The following is a 20372-nucleotide window of genomic DNA, read 5'->3' as shown; positions in this document are numbered from 1 at the left end:
CTCAAGCTCGATCTTAACAACTGCGTACTAAATACCTGTGAATGCAGCGTTTTGTATCTGCCGGCTGCTGAATCCAACTTATCCTTGACGGAAGAACAGGTTCCTGAAGTATCCACATGCAGCAGAGCGTTCTTAGCCACAGGGTCATACAATCCACAGGCTTTAGCAACATCCAGCACTTTCTGTCCAGAAATGGTGATGAAGCGAAGGTCCCCTTTGTGGGAAATCACATCTTCCGAGAAGCTTTTCTGTCGCTGGAGTTTGTCACTGAGGATATTGAGGGAGCCTGCAGGAGCTCCCAGCTCCTCTATCTCGCCCTCCGCCTGGTCCAACCAGTCCTCAAACTCCTCGCAGTCATCTTGGAACTTCTTCAGCTCCTCCTGGACACACTGCACCTGCTTCATCTGCTGCTCAGCCTGCGTCAGCGAAGCCTCGTAGCGCCCCTTCAGCTCCTGGATGTTCTTCTGTAGTTTCTCCTTTTCTTCTGGAGACAGCACGTCGGCCTGCTTGTCGAGCAGAGCCTGAGCTGACTGGGTGGCCATGATCAGATCCTGCTGCTGGGACAGAATCTCCTGATGACGGGCCTGTGGGTACAATATTGTTTTCAGAACCCAAACCAACAGCAGCAGTAATTATTAGCTTTATTTACATTTTTTAAACATTTTTGCATATTTCCTTGTCTTTTGTCTTCGCTGGCTTTAAATACTGGTCTCCACTATTGGCTTTAAGATTCCATTCTCTTCTCCCATTTCTTTAATCCCAAAATGGAAGTCTGTTTGATTCATATTCTGCATGTAAGACAATCTGTAGCTACATTTCAAAATATTAGTCATCTCTTCAAATGCCAAATGCCATATTTCAGTTCAACCCCTTCCATGACGATCTGCCTCATGTAATGCTTGGGGATTTTTATCAGCTTGTGCACTGTTATGAAAGACAGCGCCTGCAGAAAAATCCCACATGTAAGTATATAAATTACAGTGGAACAAACTTTAGAGAACGCTCTCCACACAAACACTCAACACTATTTTGCAACAAATTAAGTATACCTTGACCATGTCATATTGTCTATCGAGGTCCAGGGAGGCGTCGTTCTTGCCGCTGGTCTCTCTGCCAAAGTCTTTTTCAGTGGTCTGCAAAGTGTTTCCATTGGCATCGTCATCCTCTGCTATCAGTCCCTTGGCTGAGGTTTCATCTGGCAGGTTTCCATTCTCTTTACTTGTATGGTCAGTTTGATCCAGACTGCTCTCGTTTTCATTGCCTATGTTGGATATCCAGTCCAGGAGACCTTCAATTTTGTTCTTACTTTCTTCAAGCCGCTCAACAGCTGCTGCCTGAAAAGACAGATAGATTACATGTTACAAAAGGCTGACATTAAGTTTAGCAATATGCTTCTTACACTATAATTAATCATTTATTAGTTCTGATGCACTGCATAGTTTTTACAGACAGCACATATGGAGGTAATGTGAACTCTGACCTTTTCACTCTCCTGTTTAATGGCTGTTGTAACAACCTTCTCCAGATCTTTCCTGGACTCCTCCGCACGCTGGTTGATGAGCTTGGCTTTGCTTTTAGCCTCTTCCAACTTGCCCTCCAGCATGGCGATTTGATCTGGTGTCAGCTTGCTCCGGTTTTCCTCCAGAAACTTTTTTGTACTGGTGATGACCTCATTCAAGGCACTGGCGTTTGTCATTACGTCTTTTTGCAGAGCCTTGAATAATCAAAGTGATTGATTGGGTGGTTGATTGACATACTGTACTTCCACGAACATGCTTGGACACACACTGTGGTAAAAGCAAAAGAACTTGATTTCAAACCTGATGCTCCTGCTGGTACTGCTGCAGGTCTGTGAGACACTCAGCATTTTCAGCCTGTTGCTGATGACCAATCAGGTGGTTTTCTGTCAGGGTCAGACTATCACACACTTCCTCCAACTTCTCTGTAAACTCCTTCTGTTTCGCCAACAAAGACTATCCGACAAAGATTAAAAAAAAAAAAAAAAAACACCAAATAAATATCACACTTGACAACAAAAGGCCATTAAAGGTCATTAATCACATTCACATGACAATCATATAACCCCATAAAGGCTTCTTGATGCTGACTGAACAGCCTGCTCAGTATTTGGGAACAGAAACATCAAAACAAGGGAGAAGAAATTATTCAAGCACGTGGAGGAAACATGCACAATCTGCTTTAGTAAACATTTTCTTTTACCATAAGAGTGTAAAAATCTACACCCAGCAACCTCTTTATCAGGTTAAGTACACCTGTAGAATCTATTGCAATTCAATGCGACACCTCTGCCACAACATCTATCAACCACAGTTGTTTTGTCTATATGACGGGAGCAGAACATTAGAAACACCTTTGAATAGAACACATTGATTCTATGGCAGAGCAGCTGTGTTGGATTGCATCAGATTGTACAGGTGTGCCTAATAAAGGGGTCACTGAGTGCAGTATGCTGTAAACATGCTTTTTCGCCATTCGCCACGAGGAGACATTATGTCCAGTGTGTTAATGGTTTTGTTGTGGGTGAAAGTGTTCCGACAGAGCAGGTGCATTTTGTCCTCTGTTAAATGTTCGCTGGTGTCTTGAAGGCCTGTAGAATACAACCAGCACAAAGGTTAGTCTGCAGGAGTGCAGGCACTTAAGCATGCAAAGTTGTTATTTTTCCTAAACAATAAGGCATTCACAGTAGAACCTGGCAGACATGAATCCTAGAAACAAAAGCTAATGCTTCTCTTCAGCATACATGTAACAAAATACACTGAAATATTATGGTAAACCTTCATTAGAAAAAATGTAATTTTCATTTTAAATCCATGAAAAGGAAACATGTCTGATATCTTATATATATCCACAGGCAGACCTTCTCCTGGTCTTCCCTCTGCCTGGTGTCCAGTAGGACATCTAAGGCGTTCCTCTGGGTAACCAGCCTCTCTGTCTGGTCTCTGAATGCTCGCTGAGTGGTGCTGAGGAACTTAAGGAGGTAGCTGCTCTGAGCTGGACTCAGGAACTGAGTGTGCTCAGAAATAAAGCACTGGATATCAAATGTGATGTCCTCTAACTTGAGTCTGGCTTCTTTTAGGAGGTTGCTCTCAGTGTCCTGGAAGAAGAGATGAAAATATGCTGAGTAAGCTCCATAGTTACTGTAGCTGAATGTTTCTAACTGGACTTCAATGATACCTGGTTGTGCTGAATCAGATGTTTCAGTGTGTCCACATCACATGTGTTCAAATCCACGTCGCTCATTTCAGAGCTGTTTTGGATGAGGCCCGCTAGTTCATCAAGGTCGCTGAGATGTTTCTGGTATGCTGATTCCAAATGTACCTAAAATGACATTTAAAGTAGTCAACAGCTGATGGTACTGTTAAATCACTGTATTTTCATTACTGGCAATGAACACTGACCTTTCCCGTTTCCACTGCCTGAATTAGGGCTTGACTCCTTTCTGCACACATTTGGGAAACAGCAGTAAAATTCGGCTCTAACTCCAGATATGTCGAGGCCAAGTCTTGGTGGATTTGAATGGGAATGCCCTCATCAGCAGAATTTAAAAGCTGTTTGGCTTTCTGCATATCTGCTGTCAGAACACCAGCCAGTCTAGAAAGCTGGGACTCAAGAGACTGGACAAAAGAACACAACTAACGTTATGTATATGCATAAATGAAAAACTGAAACATGCGACACTGTTTGATGCTAACTTCTAACCTGACACTCCTCTATTTGGATCTGCAGTTCCTCCATGTTGTTGCCCATGGGTGCCTGGATCAAAAGGTCTCTTCTGACATCATCTAAAACATCTGCATGATCCTGCAGTCTCCCAACACACTCCAAAAAATCCTGGATGGAGAACAGCTGTGGGGAAAGAAGCACAAAACAAAAGTGGAGCAGATGTTACTAATGTTAAAGACTAAGGGAGGAGGTGAGCTTGACTATGAAACAACACAAAATGCACCTTATTTTTGACCTGCTCAACCTTGCAGGCGTCTGAGTTGGCAGGCGACTGAGGAGACGGTTGGTGGTAAAAGTCATTGTCTGCCGAGGCCTCATCTTCTCCCTCTGAGCTCTCCTCCTTGATGCTCTCCAGCATGTGCATGTGCCGGTCCTCCTGAGAGTCACCCCCCAGCGCAGTGTTTAGAGTCTCCATCACTTCCTGGAGCATTGAAAGGTCTTGGCTTGAGGAAACGGTCTTAAGAACCTGCAGTAGCTGCAGCTGGATGTTTGGAGCTTCAGGCTGCTCTGTCTGTTCACTGACTGTCTCTTCCTGCAGTATCGGGTCTGAGCTTCCTTTCTCTTTGTTGTTTAAGGTGAATGCGTTTTGCTTCATCAAGTCCATGAGGAGGTCTGAGTGACTGCTCTCTGTGGTTCCATGAGCTGCGTCTCTCTCATGAAAGCTGCCTTTCTCTAAAGGTTGTGGAGGATTCAGATCTGCAGCAGTAGTGCTTTCAAGGTCTTGAGTTTGTGCCTTTTGCAAATCACTGACAGTAAGCCCCTCTGTAATTTTACCCTGATCATCCACAGCATCAGAAAACACTGATGAAGCTGAAGAGGAAACATCTGTAACACAGCTGTCTGACAGGACATCAGTAACTACCTGGGGTTGTTCAGAAGCACACATATCTAATCTTTTATCCTCTGGAAGAATCTCAGATACTAACTCTGCTCCCATTATAGTTTCAGACTTCCCTGAGCTCATTTCTGAGGCTTTTCCACCAATATCTGTATTTTCTTCATCACTTGCCTCTGCTGTCTGTGCATTTCTTGATGCAGAGATTCGCTCCATATCACTGGTGACTAAAAACATGTCCTCATGTTGCCTCTCTGGGGAAAGAACATCTGCCCTTAACTCAACATCATCTGCAGCACTGCGCTGCGAACCTGACAAATCTTCACCAGCCAGTAGTTTTTCAAAAGAAACTCTGGTTGTAGTTGGAGTGTAGTGGTCTGAATCGCCAACATCAAAACATTTAGGAATGATAGTATTTGTTGCAGTGACTTCATCAGAAACAGTGGGTGACTGTGGGGACGTCTCAACAATGAGCATACTCTGACCATTTTGAGAGCATCTGGGCTCAGGTTCATCACTAGAATCACTTCCTGATTGAAGTGCTGCTCGCTGAGGTAATGTGACTCTGCTGCCATCTTCTGTAATGTTGTTGTCAAAGTTACCATTACCCCTGGAAACAGAGATAATTGCACTTTGAACCAAGTCCCTGGGAGATGAGTAATCTCTACTTGGCGCCGGCTCACTGCCCAAAGGTGACTGAACCGCACTTGTGTCATTCTTCATTCTGCTTCCCTCAGACGGCACATTGTGATATGATGACGACATGTCTAATTCACTCTCGCTAGCTGTCTGATTTCCCACTTCTGCATCATATCCAGCAATGTAAAACTCATCATCAAAGGGTAAACCCTCAGGTTTAAAGTGACGAGCAGAAGTGGCATATTGAGCCTGGCTTTCTGGGTCGGTGCTGTCACTCGGACTAGATGGACGTGACTGAGCAGCTGGAGCAGTTTCTATCACAACACAGAATACATCAGCGGCATCTGTCAACTGGCTTTTGATTCCACCCTGTGAGTCACTGTCTTCAGCCAGTAAAGCCGATTTGTCAGCATGATGAACACACTCTGCAGTAACCTGACTCCAAGAGGAGGGTGAGATCATCAGAGACTCACAAACCGAGGGAGGCGAATGATGCAGACCATTACTCATCTCCTCTACGCTTCCTGTTGCCTCACAATCTACCTCCGCATCTCCATTCTCACTTTCTATCTCCCTGTTATCAGCCTCCTCATTGGTCAGATCAAGCACCATGACAGCAACCTTCCTCTCAGTGGGCTGCTGCATGATTTCAGCTTCATTAATATTAATCAAAACCACATTGTGATCATCAGGGAAGGAGTGAGTGCACTCTTCTTCTGGATAAATGCTGGCTTTAGAGTCTGAGCTGAGGATCTTATCGACGCATTCATCTTTAGCTAATCCCAGCTGCGATGACTCACTGATGCTAATGGGACAACTGGACCTCAATAAACTCTGCTGTTCCATTAAATGAAGAGTCAGATTTGAGGTTATTGATCCATCTGACACTGCCTGTGTGAAAACAGACATTGTTCCCTCCTCATTACCTACAAAACATCCCTTTTCATCTAACTGTAGGTCCAGCAGTTTCAGTACTGTCATCTCATCAACTAGGCCTCTAGTGAGAGCTGCCTCCAGGTCGTAACGTTTCCCAGAGGTGACATCTAAAATGCCCCCTTCCTCCATCTGTGCTTTTAGAAGTTGAACAGCACAGTCTCGCTCATTTTCACCCTCCATCAAGTCCCTGAGGCATAAAAACTCAGCTTGGGTAACATCTGTACCTTCTGATTCACCACACAGTGACTCAGCATCGTAGTATGGTAGTGTTTGATGGCTGGATGTTACTGAACACTCAGAGTAAAACATCCTCGATGGTGAGCCAACATTTGTCCTGTTCACAGCGGGAAGGTCTGACACCACAGCTGGAATATCAAAACCTTCACTATCGGCACCTCCAGCATCAAATTGTAAACCACTTCCATAAATCCTCTCCTCAAATTCACCTGGCTTTGTCCAATCTGTGTTGTTTTTACATATAGTTTTCTCCGCTATACCAGGCTCTGTGGTATCCATGTCACTATCTACTAAAAATTCCTCAACAGGGTCTTGGTTTACAAACTTGTCATTTCCATTTGTTTTTTCATCGAATGTAATTCTTCCACTGACGGAGGAAATGTAATTATGAGGATTATGATCACTCGTGTGTTCTGTGTATCTCATTAATTCCTCTGTTTGCTCATTTATGTGCAGTGGTTCTAAATTTACCTGTTTGGAAAGATCACCGACATTTAAAGTTAGAGTAGTTACATTATTCTCAGTGTTTTCAGACAATATTGAGTCTTCAAGAAAGATCTGGACCATTTTATTCAGCTGTCTATCGAGTATTAGGACTCTCTGTCCTGAGCTGGGATCTATGTAACTGTTTATCATTAGATAAGAGATGAATAACTGCGTGGCCTCAGTGTGAGTAGGGACGTTATCAACTTTTAAGCAATATGCCTCATGATAGCATCCATCAACTGTGAGTTTTTTATACATGAGCCAAGATGAAAACTTCTCATTGAGGTGATCCACATCAGGAAACACATCAGGAAGTTGTATAGATTTCAGAACCTCTGCTGTGTAACTGTCAATCAGACCCTTCTGGGCGGCGGAGTTGATGTCTACCACCTCTGAATTTTCTGGAATGTAAAAAGCTGCTATTTTGTCTCGATTGCTAAACAGTCTGCTGGTAAACTCATCAGAGGTGATTTGTTGATCATACCGTGCTGAGGTGGACACAGTTTGGATTTCCCCAGAGGAAGGCAACACAAGTCCCATAAACTGCTGCTGATTTCCAAGCACAGTGAGCGTGCTGCTAGAGCTCATCAAATCACACTGAACGGCTGCATCCACTTTTAGCCCTACACCATTTTGGAGGTTCCCAGCGCCACTTATAACATCCTCTGGCACCTCACCAGTTATGTTTCGACCTTCTTTATGGTCACCTACATCCGCCTGAGTACCTAACATCCTCAACACGACCTCCGGATCACTTAAACCATCATGAAAAGACCTCAGAGTGTGAAAATCCCTCCCAGATGTCAGTGATTTATTTCTGCTAATGCACTTCAATATCAGTCTGTTGACCTCACTAGGTTCAACCTCCTCCACAGGCTCGAGGAGTGGTACCTCTTCAGCAGCATCCTGACAGGCATTTTGCCTCTGAAGAATCTCAACATAGACAGAAGCAGGTATTAAACCACTCTCAAATGCCCTCTCCAGGGTCAGGGTGTAACCTGTGTAGGACACCTTCAATCCATCATGGACTTGTTTGACTTCTATCATCTTGATGATCGGGTCTTCACACGTGGCCTCTTCTCTTGCTGCAGCTATGTCAGAAAGCGACACAGATGAAACATGTGAACTCTGTATGCACTTGCTTGATTCATTGCACTCTGGCAAGTGGTTCACCGTGGATTTATAAATGAGATCTTGTTTGAAGGGATCATCCCAGTCCAGATGGACATGCGGCTCAGACTCAAAGAGGTTGGAGGTCACAGGTTGGGCCTTTGTTTTCAGATCAATCGGGCCACTCATGGGTCCAGTGCCAAGCATTGCATCACTGGTTTTAAAATCCTAAAGAGAATGAAAGTTTGAGAAATTAACTCACCTGATTTCAGCATTAAAATCTGTATTATCTACTGGATGTCAAACTTGGTATTAAAGTATTGAAAAGCAAGACAAAACGTATACTCACCACCAGACAAATGTGGGCATGTTAAAACATCATGTGCACAAGTGCAAGACTGCATCAGGGTTGCAACAGGAGAATGACGGATAATACATTTAAAGCTATCATGCATCTGGGAATGCAGTATCCAGCATCTTGCAAAAAGAGGGTAGTTAGTAACATCACATTCTGGAGGTAAAAGGTTATATGTCCGTTATCCTGTTGATTTTTGAAGTCAAGCACATTAATAATGGTGACATGTCAGACCAAAGCCGGGCGCAACAAAGCATGTTTACAGCATACTCTGATTTTCTGGGATTCAGTTGTATAAATCTTGTTTTCTGTCCTTAATGATCCAGTGGAAGAGAATAAACAGATTGACGCAAAAGACAACTTTTCACACTGTACTCAGGAGAGGAGGACAAAGGTTAGTCATGCAGCTGAACATCAGGTGGCACTATTTCCTAACACACTGTAAGACACAAAAGCAGACCACTCAGAAGACACAGCAAAGAGCCAAACCTCTTCTGCAGAGGATGTCTGATCTGAACAGTGTTGGGAGAGTTCATTGTAGGCCTGACTGAGCTCCTTCAGCTGCTCCTGGGCCTTTCCTCTTTCCTCTTCGGTCATTCTGGAGGATGAAACATTAAGAATGAGGCTGAGACTGTAAACAGTGGATAAAGTCTTCTGTGTGTCTGTAATGGTAGTTTGACTCACTTGTCACTGTGTTTGTTCAGCATCATTTGCGTTGCTCTCAGTGCTTCTGCAATTTGTTCCTTCTTAGTGACCATTTCCTCAACTGACACCTACAACATCAAACAGTGATATATTAATACTTTATATGCAGTGCAATGATTGTTATCTTTGTCTTTACTTTTGCATGAGTCTGTTTGAGTAGTATTATACAATATTGTTATTACCAATATGATTATAGTCAACATGGACACAAAGCTCACAGATACACACACTAGAGCTGTTTTAAAAGACTGACTGACATTTTTAAATGGACTTATTTGTGTAAACTACATCAACTAATGAATAAAGACATTCTGCACAGTGCAGTGACTGGATAATATATAAACCCCTGCACAAAATAATGCAATCCAATACTGTGGCTATGCAGTGAATACTCATTTTGATCAACTTTGGTTCAGAATGTGTCAAATAGCAGTTAATTTAACTGCAGTCATTTACAAGGCTGTGGTTTCAGATGGTTTCATAATTTGGCCAAATACAATCAAATAGGAAGTCCAAATCTGTCATTATTGTACTAAAACTGTTGATGAGGAATTGTATCTTTTTTGTGTGTGTGCTTAATGAACAAAAAATAAATGTTAAAAAGATAAATCAAAACAAATTTTTATCCCAAATCTATGATTGCTGTGTTGTGATGTGCACTGCAATCATAACAATTACTCATTAATAATAAAAACATGTATTTGATTTCACTGCATTTTACTTTACTGTGGTTGCAATATTTACAACAAAAAAAATATAATTAAATGTTACCATTCAGTGTTCATGGTCCAGGTTTATTGTTTACATACATTTACTGAATGGACACTGTGAACACAGTTGTTGATTTTAAAACTGTTCAATGTACATGCAGTTTTGGTCAATGTGCATGCATCTATGTATTCTCTTTTCTACTCTGGTACATTGGATAGTTTGTATTTTGTTAAACATCAATTACAACCTATTCCTATTCCGCCAAACTGCCTCTCAGCACTAATCTATCCCACTGAGAATCATATACAGCACACATCTGGACATTTCTAATTTCTTTCATATTTCAATTCAATAATGTCAGCTGTGGCCTGTATGGACTCTACATGTTTCCACAGACACACAGGGAGAAAAATCTAAAAATGTGTTTTGATATTTTAATAACCTTTTGGGCCGACATAATTAATTGGTCATCGAGGTTGCTCTGAAATGTGAGTGCTTGTGCAACGTATACATTCATCAGTTGGAGGTGTTCGAAATGAAAACAATAATATTAGCAAAGCCTCTCTCTGTTAAAGTAATTACAACCACTACCTGCTGTGTAAAACATATGGATTAAATGAATCAGGAAGTAGATGTGTTTTTATTAGGGATCATACACCGTGACAGCAGAAGGCTGTGATATCATTTTGATTACAAAAATACTCTTCACCATTAAACCAAAGCATTCTCTCATGTACAGCAGATGTGTGGCAGCATATAAAAACAGGGCACAGTGAAAGCACCACGAACGTTACACATCATTTACCTGGGGCTTATTAGAAGTGTCTGTGTTGGCATTGCTATCTTTCAGAGCACTCCCATCATTGTTTGGGGTCTGTTTCACATTGGACATCCAGTGCAATAGCTTGCTAACTTTATCACCATGCTCTCTCTTCTCCTCATCAACAGATCTCTAGAATTCAAACAGATGGGTTTTTGACAAGATGGTTAACTTTGTTACGAAAAAGAAACAAAAAGCACTCAAGGAAAGAATCCTTAAAGGGACAGGCAATGCTAAAATATGTTTGTAATGAGATTAAAAACACCGAAGCTCAAGAACAATTGTCAGTTGCATCAACCATTGTATTAAAATATGTGGGTAAAAAAAAAGAACATTCAACAGTGAAGTCAAGGTAACTTCACAGCCAAACACAAAACCAAAGGACATCCAACTTGCAGGTTATGTTTTTATGCTATGGAAAAGCTTATACTTGCAAATGTTTATTGATTAAATGCCCAAACATAATGAAATGTTGATTTGGCTCCATAACCATGCATTTTTGTAGCCTCCAGTAGCCTTAAGCCTGTGTGGCAGTCATACACACTTCTTTCAAGTGCCTCCCTGAACGTGATTCTTCTCTTGGTCTTTGGACAGGTGAGGCTTTTTGTGTGGAACTTCTCATCTTTGAGTGCAGAGGCAGTAGTTTTGTCAACCAGGCCGCTCTGAATGACTTCTTCAAGTGAGACTCTATCATGAGTGTCAGGGTTTATCAATCCTCCAGTCAGGAGCTGGAATTCAATACAGCGATAGCCGGCATCCTTAGGGAAGAGATTTTCCTGAACAGCCTGGGAAACAGACAGTGTCTTTGAAGTCTTGGGGTGAACGATACCATTAAATGCCTGCTCAAACTGCTGGAGCTGCTGACTCAATGGCTCATCTAAAAGACCCCTTTTAAGAGCCTTGGAGAGAGTAACTTTCTCCCCTGAAGAGGGTTCGCAAATCCCTCCAGTGCAAGCCTGGGCTTCCAGTAACCGTAGGGCGGTGGCTCTATCAGTAAAGCCCTGTTGAAAACCCTGAAGAACTGACAGCCTCTTCCCCTGAGTGACATCCCAGAGACCAGCAATGGGGCTGTTAACATCTTCCACAACAACCATTCTTGAGAATATAATATCTGCAATCTCATAGATACTAAGAAGCCCACTGCGATAGCTTTCAAGCTCAGACATTTCGAGGAACCTCTGACTTAGAGCGGACTCTAGACAAAGTTGGCGGCCACTTTTAACATCAGTAATGACGTGAAGTGGGCTGCCATTGGCGTCAACTATGGACTTTTCCTGCCATTCACTTTCCTGTTGTGACAGAAACAGATACGTCCTCTTGTCAATGTGTCTCCCCTTGAATGCTTCATACGCCGACATTTCGATGCCGCAGCTGCTGATGATAACGGACGCTCTATGAGAACTCGTGGGAGAGGTGTTTGTTAGATGCCTCTCACCAAATGGGAAAAGAAACACGCCACCATCGATGTCATAAAGGCATGTCTTCAGTATTTCAGAGTAGTATACTTTCTGCCCAGTGTCAGGGTTGTGGAAACCTTTGGGGTTACTGACTGGATCATATAGACTCTGGAGTGTCTCGTTGTTCAAAAGACCCTGATCAAGAGCAACACTAATCGGCACCCTGACACCAGTCTCTGGGTTGATCAGTCCTCCAGACGCTACCTGGACCTCAAGGATCTTCTTGCCTTTGTATCTATCAAGAATCCTTTCCTCCATGGCCTGAAACACAGACAGCTTTTTGCCGCCATGGATGTAGCCGCTAACAACTTTCTGAGCCTCCATCAGTTTATCTTTCAGGCCTGTCTCTATGATACCTCTCTCCAGAGCTTCAACAACTGAGTGTGTTTGCCCTGTGGCCAGGTCTGTAAGGCTTCCTGTTGCAGCCTGAGCCTCCAGAAACTCAAGTGCGTATGTCTTTGCTAAGAAGCCCTTCTCAGCAGCTTCTAGGAAGGACATCTTTTTCTTACTTGACTCCACATAAACTCCAGCAATAGTTGTTGGTTTGACATACTGGGCAAGTGATGCTTGCACCTCTTCAACTGGGATGAGGCCCATCTCCAACTTGCGCAAAACCTCTTCATCCAAGAACTTGAATTTGACCAAGCTTTGAACACTTGTGCTGCCTTTGACTTCTGGGAGCTTTTGGGAAGTTGAATATAACTCACTCAGTTTTCCCTCACTGTCTGTTGTTTTCAGCTCTGACGGGTTTACAGTTTCACAAGTTTCATTGATCTGATACGTTCTTGTCTTGGTAATGCTTTGTGTGCCTGTTAATCCACACAGAGCCATGTAGCCACGTGTTGTCACAGTCATAGACTTATCAGGTTTGATTTGGCTCTTATTGGTCACATTTTGCATGTCTTTTTGAAGGAGAGTAGGAGTTTGATAAGCAGAGCTACTCAAAGCTTTCATTGCTGGTGAATCATGAGGGCTTTGGCCTTGAATGACTTCCATTTTATCTTGTTTGACTTTAAGTCCTTCAAGAATATTTTCTTTCCCCATTGGTGACATCTGTAGATGATGACATTGGAAGAACTTTTAAGTTACAGATGACTACAACTGCTAAATACATATTATAATAAAGAGAAAAGAATAAACAGTTGTTAAAACTGTATTGCATTTAAATACTGTAATTGTTAATAAACATGATATTGTGTTGCAGTTCATCCATACCTCTGAGGACACTTTCATTTTGAGAATCTCGTCTTCCAGGTTGTATTTAGCACTTTCATACGAAGGCACTGTCCTCTGCGTCACTGTATGTTCTGTCTTCAACAAGGCAGCCTCATTGTCTTCCACATAGTGATGACCAGTTTCAGCTACTTCCTGGTCGTTTATCCTCTCGTTTTCAGGCCTCATCCTGACCCCGAGCGTCAAAAGCTTTTCCTTAAGACTTTTAACCTCTTTGACGTACGACTCTATTTGTTCCCGAAGACATTTTGCTTCATTGTCCTTCAGTGCAAGTTTCCACTCACGGTCAGACAACAGCTGCTCAAACTTTGCTGACTCATTTGGTTGTTCATTGCAAATACTTTGAAAAGCACTGATTTTTGAAGTGAGTTTGAGTTTGTCTTCCTCAAGCTGGGCAATTTGGGCTTTTGCCTTTGAGAGTTCTTGACTGAGCTTTGTTCTTTCTTGTTGCAGTTTGTCATGTTTGATCTGCAGCTGTTGGTCCATTTGTTGCTTTGTTTCCACAGTAGTTTGATGCACTGTTTTCATGTGCTTGATGTCTTCTCTGAAATACTTGTTAAGCATCTCTTTTAATTCTGTGCTATGTGAAGGCTGGTTTGACTTTTCACTTTCACTTGAGATTTCAGATTGAAGTAAAATGAGCTTTTTCTCTATTTCAGTCTGCACGAGCAACAGCTGCCTCTCATAGCCCTCTTTCTGAAGTTCTAGTTTACTTTTCAGCTCCTCTAGCATTTTCTTGCATTTTTCGAGTTGTTCTTTCATCTGCTGGGACTGCAGCTGGAGGACCGCGTTTTCCCTCTGTTTTTGTTCAGCTTCTGTTTGGGCCCTTTGCAGCTTTTCTTTCAGTGTTCTGACTTCAGATCCCAATGAAATGCTTTTCTCTAGTGCCTCAGCTTTCTCCCTCTTGAGAATCATGTTTTCATGTTGTACATTTGATCTAGATTTGTCAGTACTCGACATTACTTCTTTCATTGTTACTTTACTTTTCTGAAGCTCAGTCTCCAGTTGCAATATTTTTGATTCTTTGCCTTTTCTTTCATTGGTCTCTTTCAACAATTCATCTTTAGTTCTTTGAAGGGCAGAGCTGAACTCTGAAAGTTTAGCATTCAAATTCTCTACTTTCCTTTCTGTTGTTGTCTTGTCACTCTGAAGAGCATAAAGCTCCTGCCTTAAGTTTTCGGCAGTTTTCTCTGAGCTGCTAGTTAACCCTTTAATACTGTGCTTGTGTTTGAAAAGCTCATCCTCTAACGCCTTGACTTCATTGAGATGTTTTTGATTCTCGGCAGATTTTTGTTGAAGCTCTGCATTTTTTTTCTTTAGCATCACACTTAAATCATTAATTTCTGCACTTTGCATGTGGATCTTGTCATTGGCAGAATTCCTCTCAACCAACACTGACTTCAGCTCTGATTTCAGAGTCATTATTTCTTTCTCATAAAGGGTGATATTTGAACCAAGCGTATTGATTTTCTGTTGCATTTCAGACATTTTTCTTACCGCCTCACTGTAATCCTGCAGCTTCATTTGAAGCTCGTGGGAGGTCTGACATTTTTTATTTAATTCCTCCTCGATAATTCGAACCTGTGATTTGGCGCCTTCTGCCTGAGACTTGAAGATTTTAATTTGCTGATCCTTGCTATCAATTTCCATTGTCACCTGATCGAGCTTAGCTCTTACGTTCTTCAGATTCTTTTCCATCTCCATATTTATCTGATTTAACTCCTCGACTTGTTTCTGCAATTGAGAAGCAACTAATTCACTTTTTTGGAGTTCGGCTTCAAGGTTTCTGCATGTGAGCTGCGACGCCTGCTCAGATCTCTTTATTAAGCTGTTTTCTTCGTTAGCTGCTTGAAGCTGCTGTTTCCAGCTCTCTACCTCACTCTTTAAAGACTTGATCTTTTGTTCAGAAAACGTTCTCTCTTTTTCCAGTGACTCCATTTGGATCTGAAGACCTCTAAACTCATTGTCAGAGGAGACATTTATCCTTGTCAGCTCATTGCATTTGACCTTCAGCTGATCTATTGCTGCCTGCTTGGAAGCTAACTCTTCCTCTAAGTTGTTAGTCTTGTTAATATTTTCCTGCTCCATGGAGCTTTTCTTTTGCAGCTCTCCTTGGGTGGTCTTCAACTGTTCTTTAAGACCTTCAACCTCGGTGCTTTGGAAAAAAGCATTTTGTTCCAATGACGAGTTTGCTCTTTGGAGAGATCTGATTTCCTCGTGAAGTTCATTGATAGATTTATTCATGTTCAGTGCTTCCTGTTGGAGAACCTCCGATTTCTGTCTCATGCTGTTCCTTTCACTTTCCATGTCAATCTGCAGTTTCTTCAGCTTGTTGTTGCTGTCATCCAACAGTTTTTTATAGCTTTGTGCTTTCTCCTCAGCCATTTCGGCTCTTTTCTGGACCAAGACTAGTTCCTCTAGTTTCTGCTGCACCATCATGTTGTCATTCTCTCTAACTGCAGATGACTGGGGCTCACTGTTAACTGTCGGCTGACTGTCAAATGTCAAAGGCTGCTGAGCCAGATCATTTTCTTTAGCATGAACTTGACTTTGTAACTGTTCCTCAGCACCTTTGTCCATATTAATTTTTTTCTGAAGTTTGGGGCTCTGTTCCTTAAGATTATGGCCATCATTTGTTTTCTTTAAGAGGTCCTCCAGTTTCATTTGAGCCAAAGACCACTTGGCTTCTGACTGCTCAATTAACTGTTTTGTGTGACTTAATTCCTGCTCACTGGCATCTTTGTCTTTTACTGCTATTTCTAACTTGGTGCAATACTGATGAATGTCATGCTCAAGTTGTGATTTCTGAAATGTCAGATCATCAATCGTCTTCTGTTGAGTTTCTACTTCTCCTTCCAACTGTTCCAGCTGTGCTTGTCTTTCAGCCAGCAGAGCCTCCTGTTCTTGGACCCGTTGCTTAAGTTGACTTATCTCTACTTCACCCACAGCTTTTTGGACCTCCATGCTCTCTGTCCTTTTTGCATTCTCTGCTTTGTCAAAAGCCTTTCTGTACTATAATGCAAAAGAACAAGTCATCCACTTTTTCATGTTTAATTAGATAACGTAAAATGAATTGCATTAATATTTTACTTCTTCCCAGACTGCTGCAGCAATATTAAACTATCTCTCCAGGAATTTGCAATTTCAAGACTGCATGATTAGTGAGCCAGAATTATTGTGTTAACATTAACATATGACAACAAGATCTTAGATTTATGTAAGACTATTAAAATGGCACTTGTCACTGATTTGATCATTGTACCTTTGTCCTCCGATTTCCAACTTGTAACAATGAAGTCTTCAACAAATAGGACTGAGAGTACCTATTTTCCAAATACTAGACAAACTCCTGGAGAGGCTTTCTTTTCCCCCAGAAAGGCAAAGATGAGAAAGACTTTCTGTCAAACAATAAAAAAATCTCTCTCCTCCCAGCAAGTCACCATCACCAGCAATAAGGAGTTACTGTACATGCAGACATGTTCAACATTTGTGAATTTCCTTTGCTTCCTTTGTGCAATGAAGCAAATGTCCTTACTCATGATGACCTGACAGTCAAGAACTCAAGGCACACAAGGGGCAACAGGAACCATGCAAAGGGCAAACAGTAAAGCTACACTACCATAAAAAGTTAAAGCACCCACAGAGCCCCAAAACTGTGAAATCTGCTGCATAAGCCACTGTAAATGTAGACAGCCAAGAGGTAAAAAAAAAATATGGATGTCTTACCTCCTCGTCTTCAGTTCTCTTCAGAGTCTCACTGGCAAACTTCACATACTGTGTCATGAGAGTCACAAGAGCAGTGTAGCGGGTCCGGAGATCCATAAACTGATTGAAATCAAACAAAGAAAAACAAGTATGTCATTGAGATATACTCTGCAGAGCACCAATCTCCTGTCCTACCAAAGTTAAATTATAGTTTCACCTCCTGCTGAATGGCATCAGAGGAGCTCTGCATCCTCCGCTTCTTGAGAGGGGACTTGTGTTGGGAGTCAACCATCGCTCTGAAGGTCATCAGCTGAAGCTCATAATCCTAAAAACAGATTTACGAATAAGTTTACAAGGTTGTTTCTTTCTCACCTCAGTCTTGGTCCAACATAGTATATCAGAAAAACCATGAGAGAGTTTAACAATTGGACAGAAAACAATTTTAAAACCTGTTGAGAATGAGCTGAAATAAATTAGATTACCTTAATAGCAGACGAGTACTGCTCTGAATACTTCTGGCACTCATCGATTCTGCCCTGTTTTTGTTCAATTTCAGCAACAAGGACCTGAAAAACACATTTTAAATATACGTTTGGACATCAAACATCTGTCTTTATCTTAGAGTGGAGCAATGGATTCTCATCTTACCTTCTGTTTGTTTAACAGCTCAGCCAGTGCCTTGCTGTCTTCCGGTTTGTTTTCTTGGGCCTTTAGCTGTGCTGCTTCCATTTCTCTAACCCATTCATCAAGACTACTGTAAGAGTCTCTGTAGTGTTTCAGAGACTTGCCGATACCATCCAGGTCCCGAAGCCTGAAAATGAATGGTTAACACAAATGAGCAATACTTACACTTTAAATACTTGCACACAAATGTTGCAAAAAACAAATATATATATATAAGAAGTGATTAACATTAACCTGCTGTCAATCTGTGAGTGAATGTTCTGCCATCTCTCACTCAGCTGATCTGCTTTCTCCTTGTGCCAGTCAAGGTCAAAGTCACGCTCATTATGAGCCTTAAACATGCGGTCACTGATGACTCGTGCTTTCTGCAGCTCATCCTCCATGTCGTGGAACACCTCCTGCCTCTCATCAATCTCTGTCCGCCATTGCTATAATCAGAGGGAGGAGGGATTACTCAAAATGAACTAAAGCCAGTGCCAGTGCTGGTGAAATGTTGAATCCAACAGCGCATTACCTTAAGTGTTGATATGACTGTCTCAATGGACTTGACGTCTGAGTTCATAGCATCTTCCTCATAGAGTTTGGATTCGTAGGTCTTAACTAGCGCCTCTGCATTCTGGCTGTGCTTCACCACTAAGCTCACTGTCTTCAGTCTACAACACAAAGAGAACATGTCTTTAACTCATCTGTTTAGTGAAGATATCCACCATGATTGATTCTAGACTATGAAGGGAGAGTCTTACTTGTCCATATAAATTGAGGACATGGAGTAGACCTGGCTCATGTTCTGAACGAGGACGGTCAGTTCAGAGGAAAGCGTCGGCGCAGAAGGAGAACCTGCAGCCTGTCTGAGGAAGAGCTCACACTTCTCCTTCATCACATCAAGGTCCTCCTTCAGTTTATTCAGCTCCGCCGTCTTCTTCTGCAGAGCGCCATGTAGAAAGCCATGATTAAAATAACAGCACCAGTGAGCTCTTGGATACATTAAATGATAGCTGACACCCAGGTGTGTACCTCATGCTCTGTGATGCGCTGCAGACTCTGCTCCAGGTCATCTCTCTCCAGCGGCGTGCGGAGTTGCCTGATCAGATGTTCTTCATGGGCCTCCAGGTGCATACGGAAGTTGCGTATTTCTGAGATGTAATGATTGTACACTGACTCCTCGTGTTCCTCTGTTCACCAAAAAAATAGTAGAACAAATAATCACATGAGAGCATAAGATCTGACAGGGACAGGACAGCTCTGTTAGAAAAGTCTGCATCCATTTAACAACACAACTGTCTGATTGGAAAGACCTCAAAGCAAAGGGAATGATGAACCTTGAATGTTGGAGCCTACATACTGTGTAGTCTCACACATTAACTGCTATACAAATGCAACTCTAGGTGTCATCATCATCACAGTGTAAGGCCAAGTAGGACCTATTGCAATGGAGCTAAACCAGTGGTACTTTGTACACTGCTAAGGTGAAGTCATGCACAAATTAGGAAAATGGTTTAAGTGAGGACTTATCTGAGAAAAGTGGACAGGGCCCATATGTAAATGACTGTACGCATTTATATTTATCCCTGTTTATCCTCACAGACCTGTGCACTCACAACATAACTTACCAAGTACAATGTATTTATTTCTACAGGTCAGATCCTGATTTAAAACCCATGATCTCACATTAACAGCCTCCTAGTTTTTGCTTTTCATTTACAGCAAAGTAAACCATGGAAACTCTTCTTAATTCAGCAAAAAAAAAACATCATAATTCCACAAGGCATTAACTTCAGGCTTAAAGGGCTTATAGAGCCATGTGTTTCCTTCATAGTGTTGTGTTCAGTGTACACCAGCAGCTCCTTGTTGGGAGAGGCAGGAGGGGAATGTGAGCCTTGCCTCTTTCTGCAGATCGCAGTAGTTCCTGGTAGTACTCCTTGCAGGCCACGACGTCTCTCTCAAGCTGGGTACAGTCTGCCACTGTGAATACCTCGGACTCCTCGCTGTCTTCCAGGAACTCATCGAAGTGGGACTGCAGGTTGCTCAGGACCTGCTGATGCTCACCTGGTAACATGGTCTTTATCTGCAGAGGTTAGAGACATAAAAGTGTAATTAAGACAAACATGCACTTTGCATTTGTCTGAGAATGATCATCAAAACTGAGTCTGATTATCAGAAATGATCGTCAGCTAGAGTCTGAAAAGGAAAGCATAATCATTCAAGCATACCGAGGACACATTCCAGTTACGGATGGCTCGTATATCAGCCATTAGATAATGCCAAGACACCACACTCTTCATGTTGATGTGGGAGTGGTGCCACAGCGCCAAGACATTCTGGTATAATTGCTCAGTTCTGCAGGAAGAGAGAAAGACACATAAATAATTCATCCCAACAAAGTTGGGTTACGCATCCAGAAGCAGCCATTTGAACTCAGAAATAAACTCTATTGTGACGTAAAGGTTAACCCAGATACAAAATCAATCCTAGCATCTCACCTTGTGGCCATATCAACAGCCTCTTTGTTGGGTGGGGGCACAGTGAAACACACAGAGGGCACCATGGCCTCATTCCCTGCTGGGTTGATGACTTTCCATTTGGCCCGGTGAGAGTTACTGGCCAACACACACTCATCATCTTTATAAATGGTAATCTGAAAGAGTTGTGATAAGACACAGCACAGATTTACCATAAATCTACACCTAAATAGGGTGTAATGCAGCATAGAGAACC

At 42.2% G+C, this 20372-nt stretch overlaps 3 protein-coding genes across 3 annotated transcripts in view; all 3 read right to left on the bottom strand.

Moving 5' to 3' along the window:
- dst (dystonin) overlaps nucleotides 1–20372 on the bottom strand; it is a 92272-nt gene that overhangs the window by 39796 nt on the left and 32104 nt on the right. Inside the window, exons 22-44 of the mRNA XM_070977439.1 lie at nucleotides 20138–20292; nucleotides 19868–19994; nucleotides 19539–19722; nucleotides 18672–18829; nucleotides 18401–18579; nucleotides 18172–18310; nucleotides 17892–18085; nucleotides 17622–17784; nucleotides 17456–17539; nucleotides 17191–17298; nucleotides 16995–17093; nucleotides 10564–10710; nucleotides 9027–9115; nucleotides 8832–8940; nucleotides 3968–8215; nucleotides 3721–3867; nucleotides 3420–3635; nucleotides 3196–3339; nucleotides 2879–3115; nucleotides 1821–1973; nucleotides 1481–1714; nucleotides 1050–1334; nucleotides 36–584 (exon numbers count right to left, since the gene is read on the bottom strand). Of these exons, the coding sequence (XP_070833540.1) occupies nucleotides 36–584; nucleotides 1050–1334; nucleotides 1481–1714; nucleotides 1821–1973; nucleotides 2879–3115; nucleotides 3196–3339; nucleotides 3420–3635; nucleotides 3721–3867; nucleotides 3968–8215; nucleotides 8832–8940; nucleotides 9027–9115; nucleotides 10564–10710; nucleotides 16995–17093; nucleotides 17191–17298; nucleotides 17456–17539; nucleotides 17622–17784; nucleotides 17892–18085; nucleotides 18172–18310; nucleotides 18401–18579; nucleotides 18672–18829; nucleotides 19539–19722; nucleotides 19868–19994; nucleotides 20138–20292 (8148 nt within the window). The remainder of the gene's footprint in view (nucleotides 1–35; nucleotides 585–1049; nucleotides 1335–1480; nucleotides 1715–1820; nucleotides 1974–2878; nucleotides 3116–3195; nucleotides 3340–3419; nucleotides 3636–3720; nucleotides 3868–3967; nucleotides 8216–8831; nucleotides 8941–9026; nucleotides 9116–10563; nucleotides 10711–16994; nucleotides 17094–17190; nucleotides 17299–17455; nucleotides 17540–17621; nucleotides 17785–17891; nucleotides 18086–18171; nucleotides 18311–18400; nucleotides 18580–18671; nucleotides 18830–19538; nucleotides 19723–19867; nucleotides 19995–20137; nucleotides 20293–20372) is intronic.
- On the bottom strand, nucleotides 10901–13069 carry LOC139341103 (desmoplakin-A-like). The gene has a single exon (XM_070977440.1). The coding sequence runs from the start codon at nucleotides 13029–13031 to the stop codon at nucleotides 11019–11021; it is 2013 nt and encodes a 670-aa protein (XP_070833541.1). The 5' UTR covers nucleotides 13032–13069; the 3' UTR covers nucleotides 10901–11018.
- LOC139341457 (putative leucine-rich repeat-containing protein DDB_G0290503) lies at nucleotides 13131–16350 on the bottom strand. Its single transcript, XM_070978002.1, has 2 exons — nucleotides 13251–16350; nucleotides 13131–13136 (listed from the first exon to the last, which is right to left on the bottom strand). Exons 1-2 carry the CDS (start codon nucleotides 16230–16232, stop codon nucleotides 13131–13133), a joined length of 2988 nt encoding a protein of 995 aa, XP_070834103.1. The 5' UTR covers nucleotides 16233–16350.

This window comes from Chaetodon trifascialis, chromosome 13, assembly GCF_039877785.1.
Source record: "Chaetodon trifascialis isolate fChaTrf1 chromosome 13, fChaTrf1.hap1, whole genome shotgun sequence".
Classification (NCBI taxonomy): Eukaryota; Metazoa; Chordata; class Actinopteri; order Chaetodontiformes; family Chaetodontidae; genus Chaetodon; species Chaetodon trifascialis.
The sequence above is the reverse complement of the archived record's forward strand: the minus strand, read 5'-3'. Positions and strand labels throughout refer to the sequence as shown.

Coding starts and splice junctions, on each gene's coding strand:
- LOC139341103 (XM_070977440.1), bottom strand. CDS start 13,031: ATGGAAGTCATTCAAGGCCAAAGCCCTCATGATTCACCAGCAATGAAA.
- LOC139341457 (XM_070978002.1), bottom strand. CDS start 16,232: ATGGAGGTCCAAAAAGCTGTGGGTGAAGTAGAGATAAGTCAACTTAAG.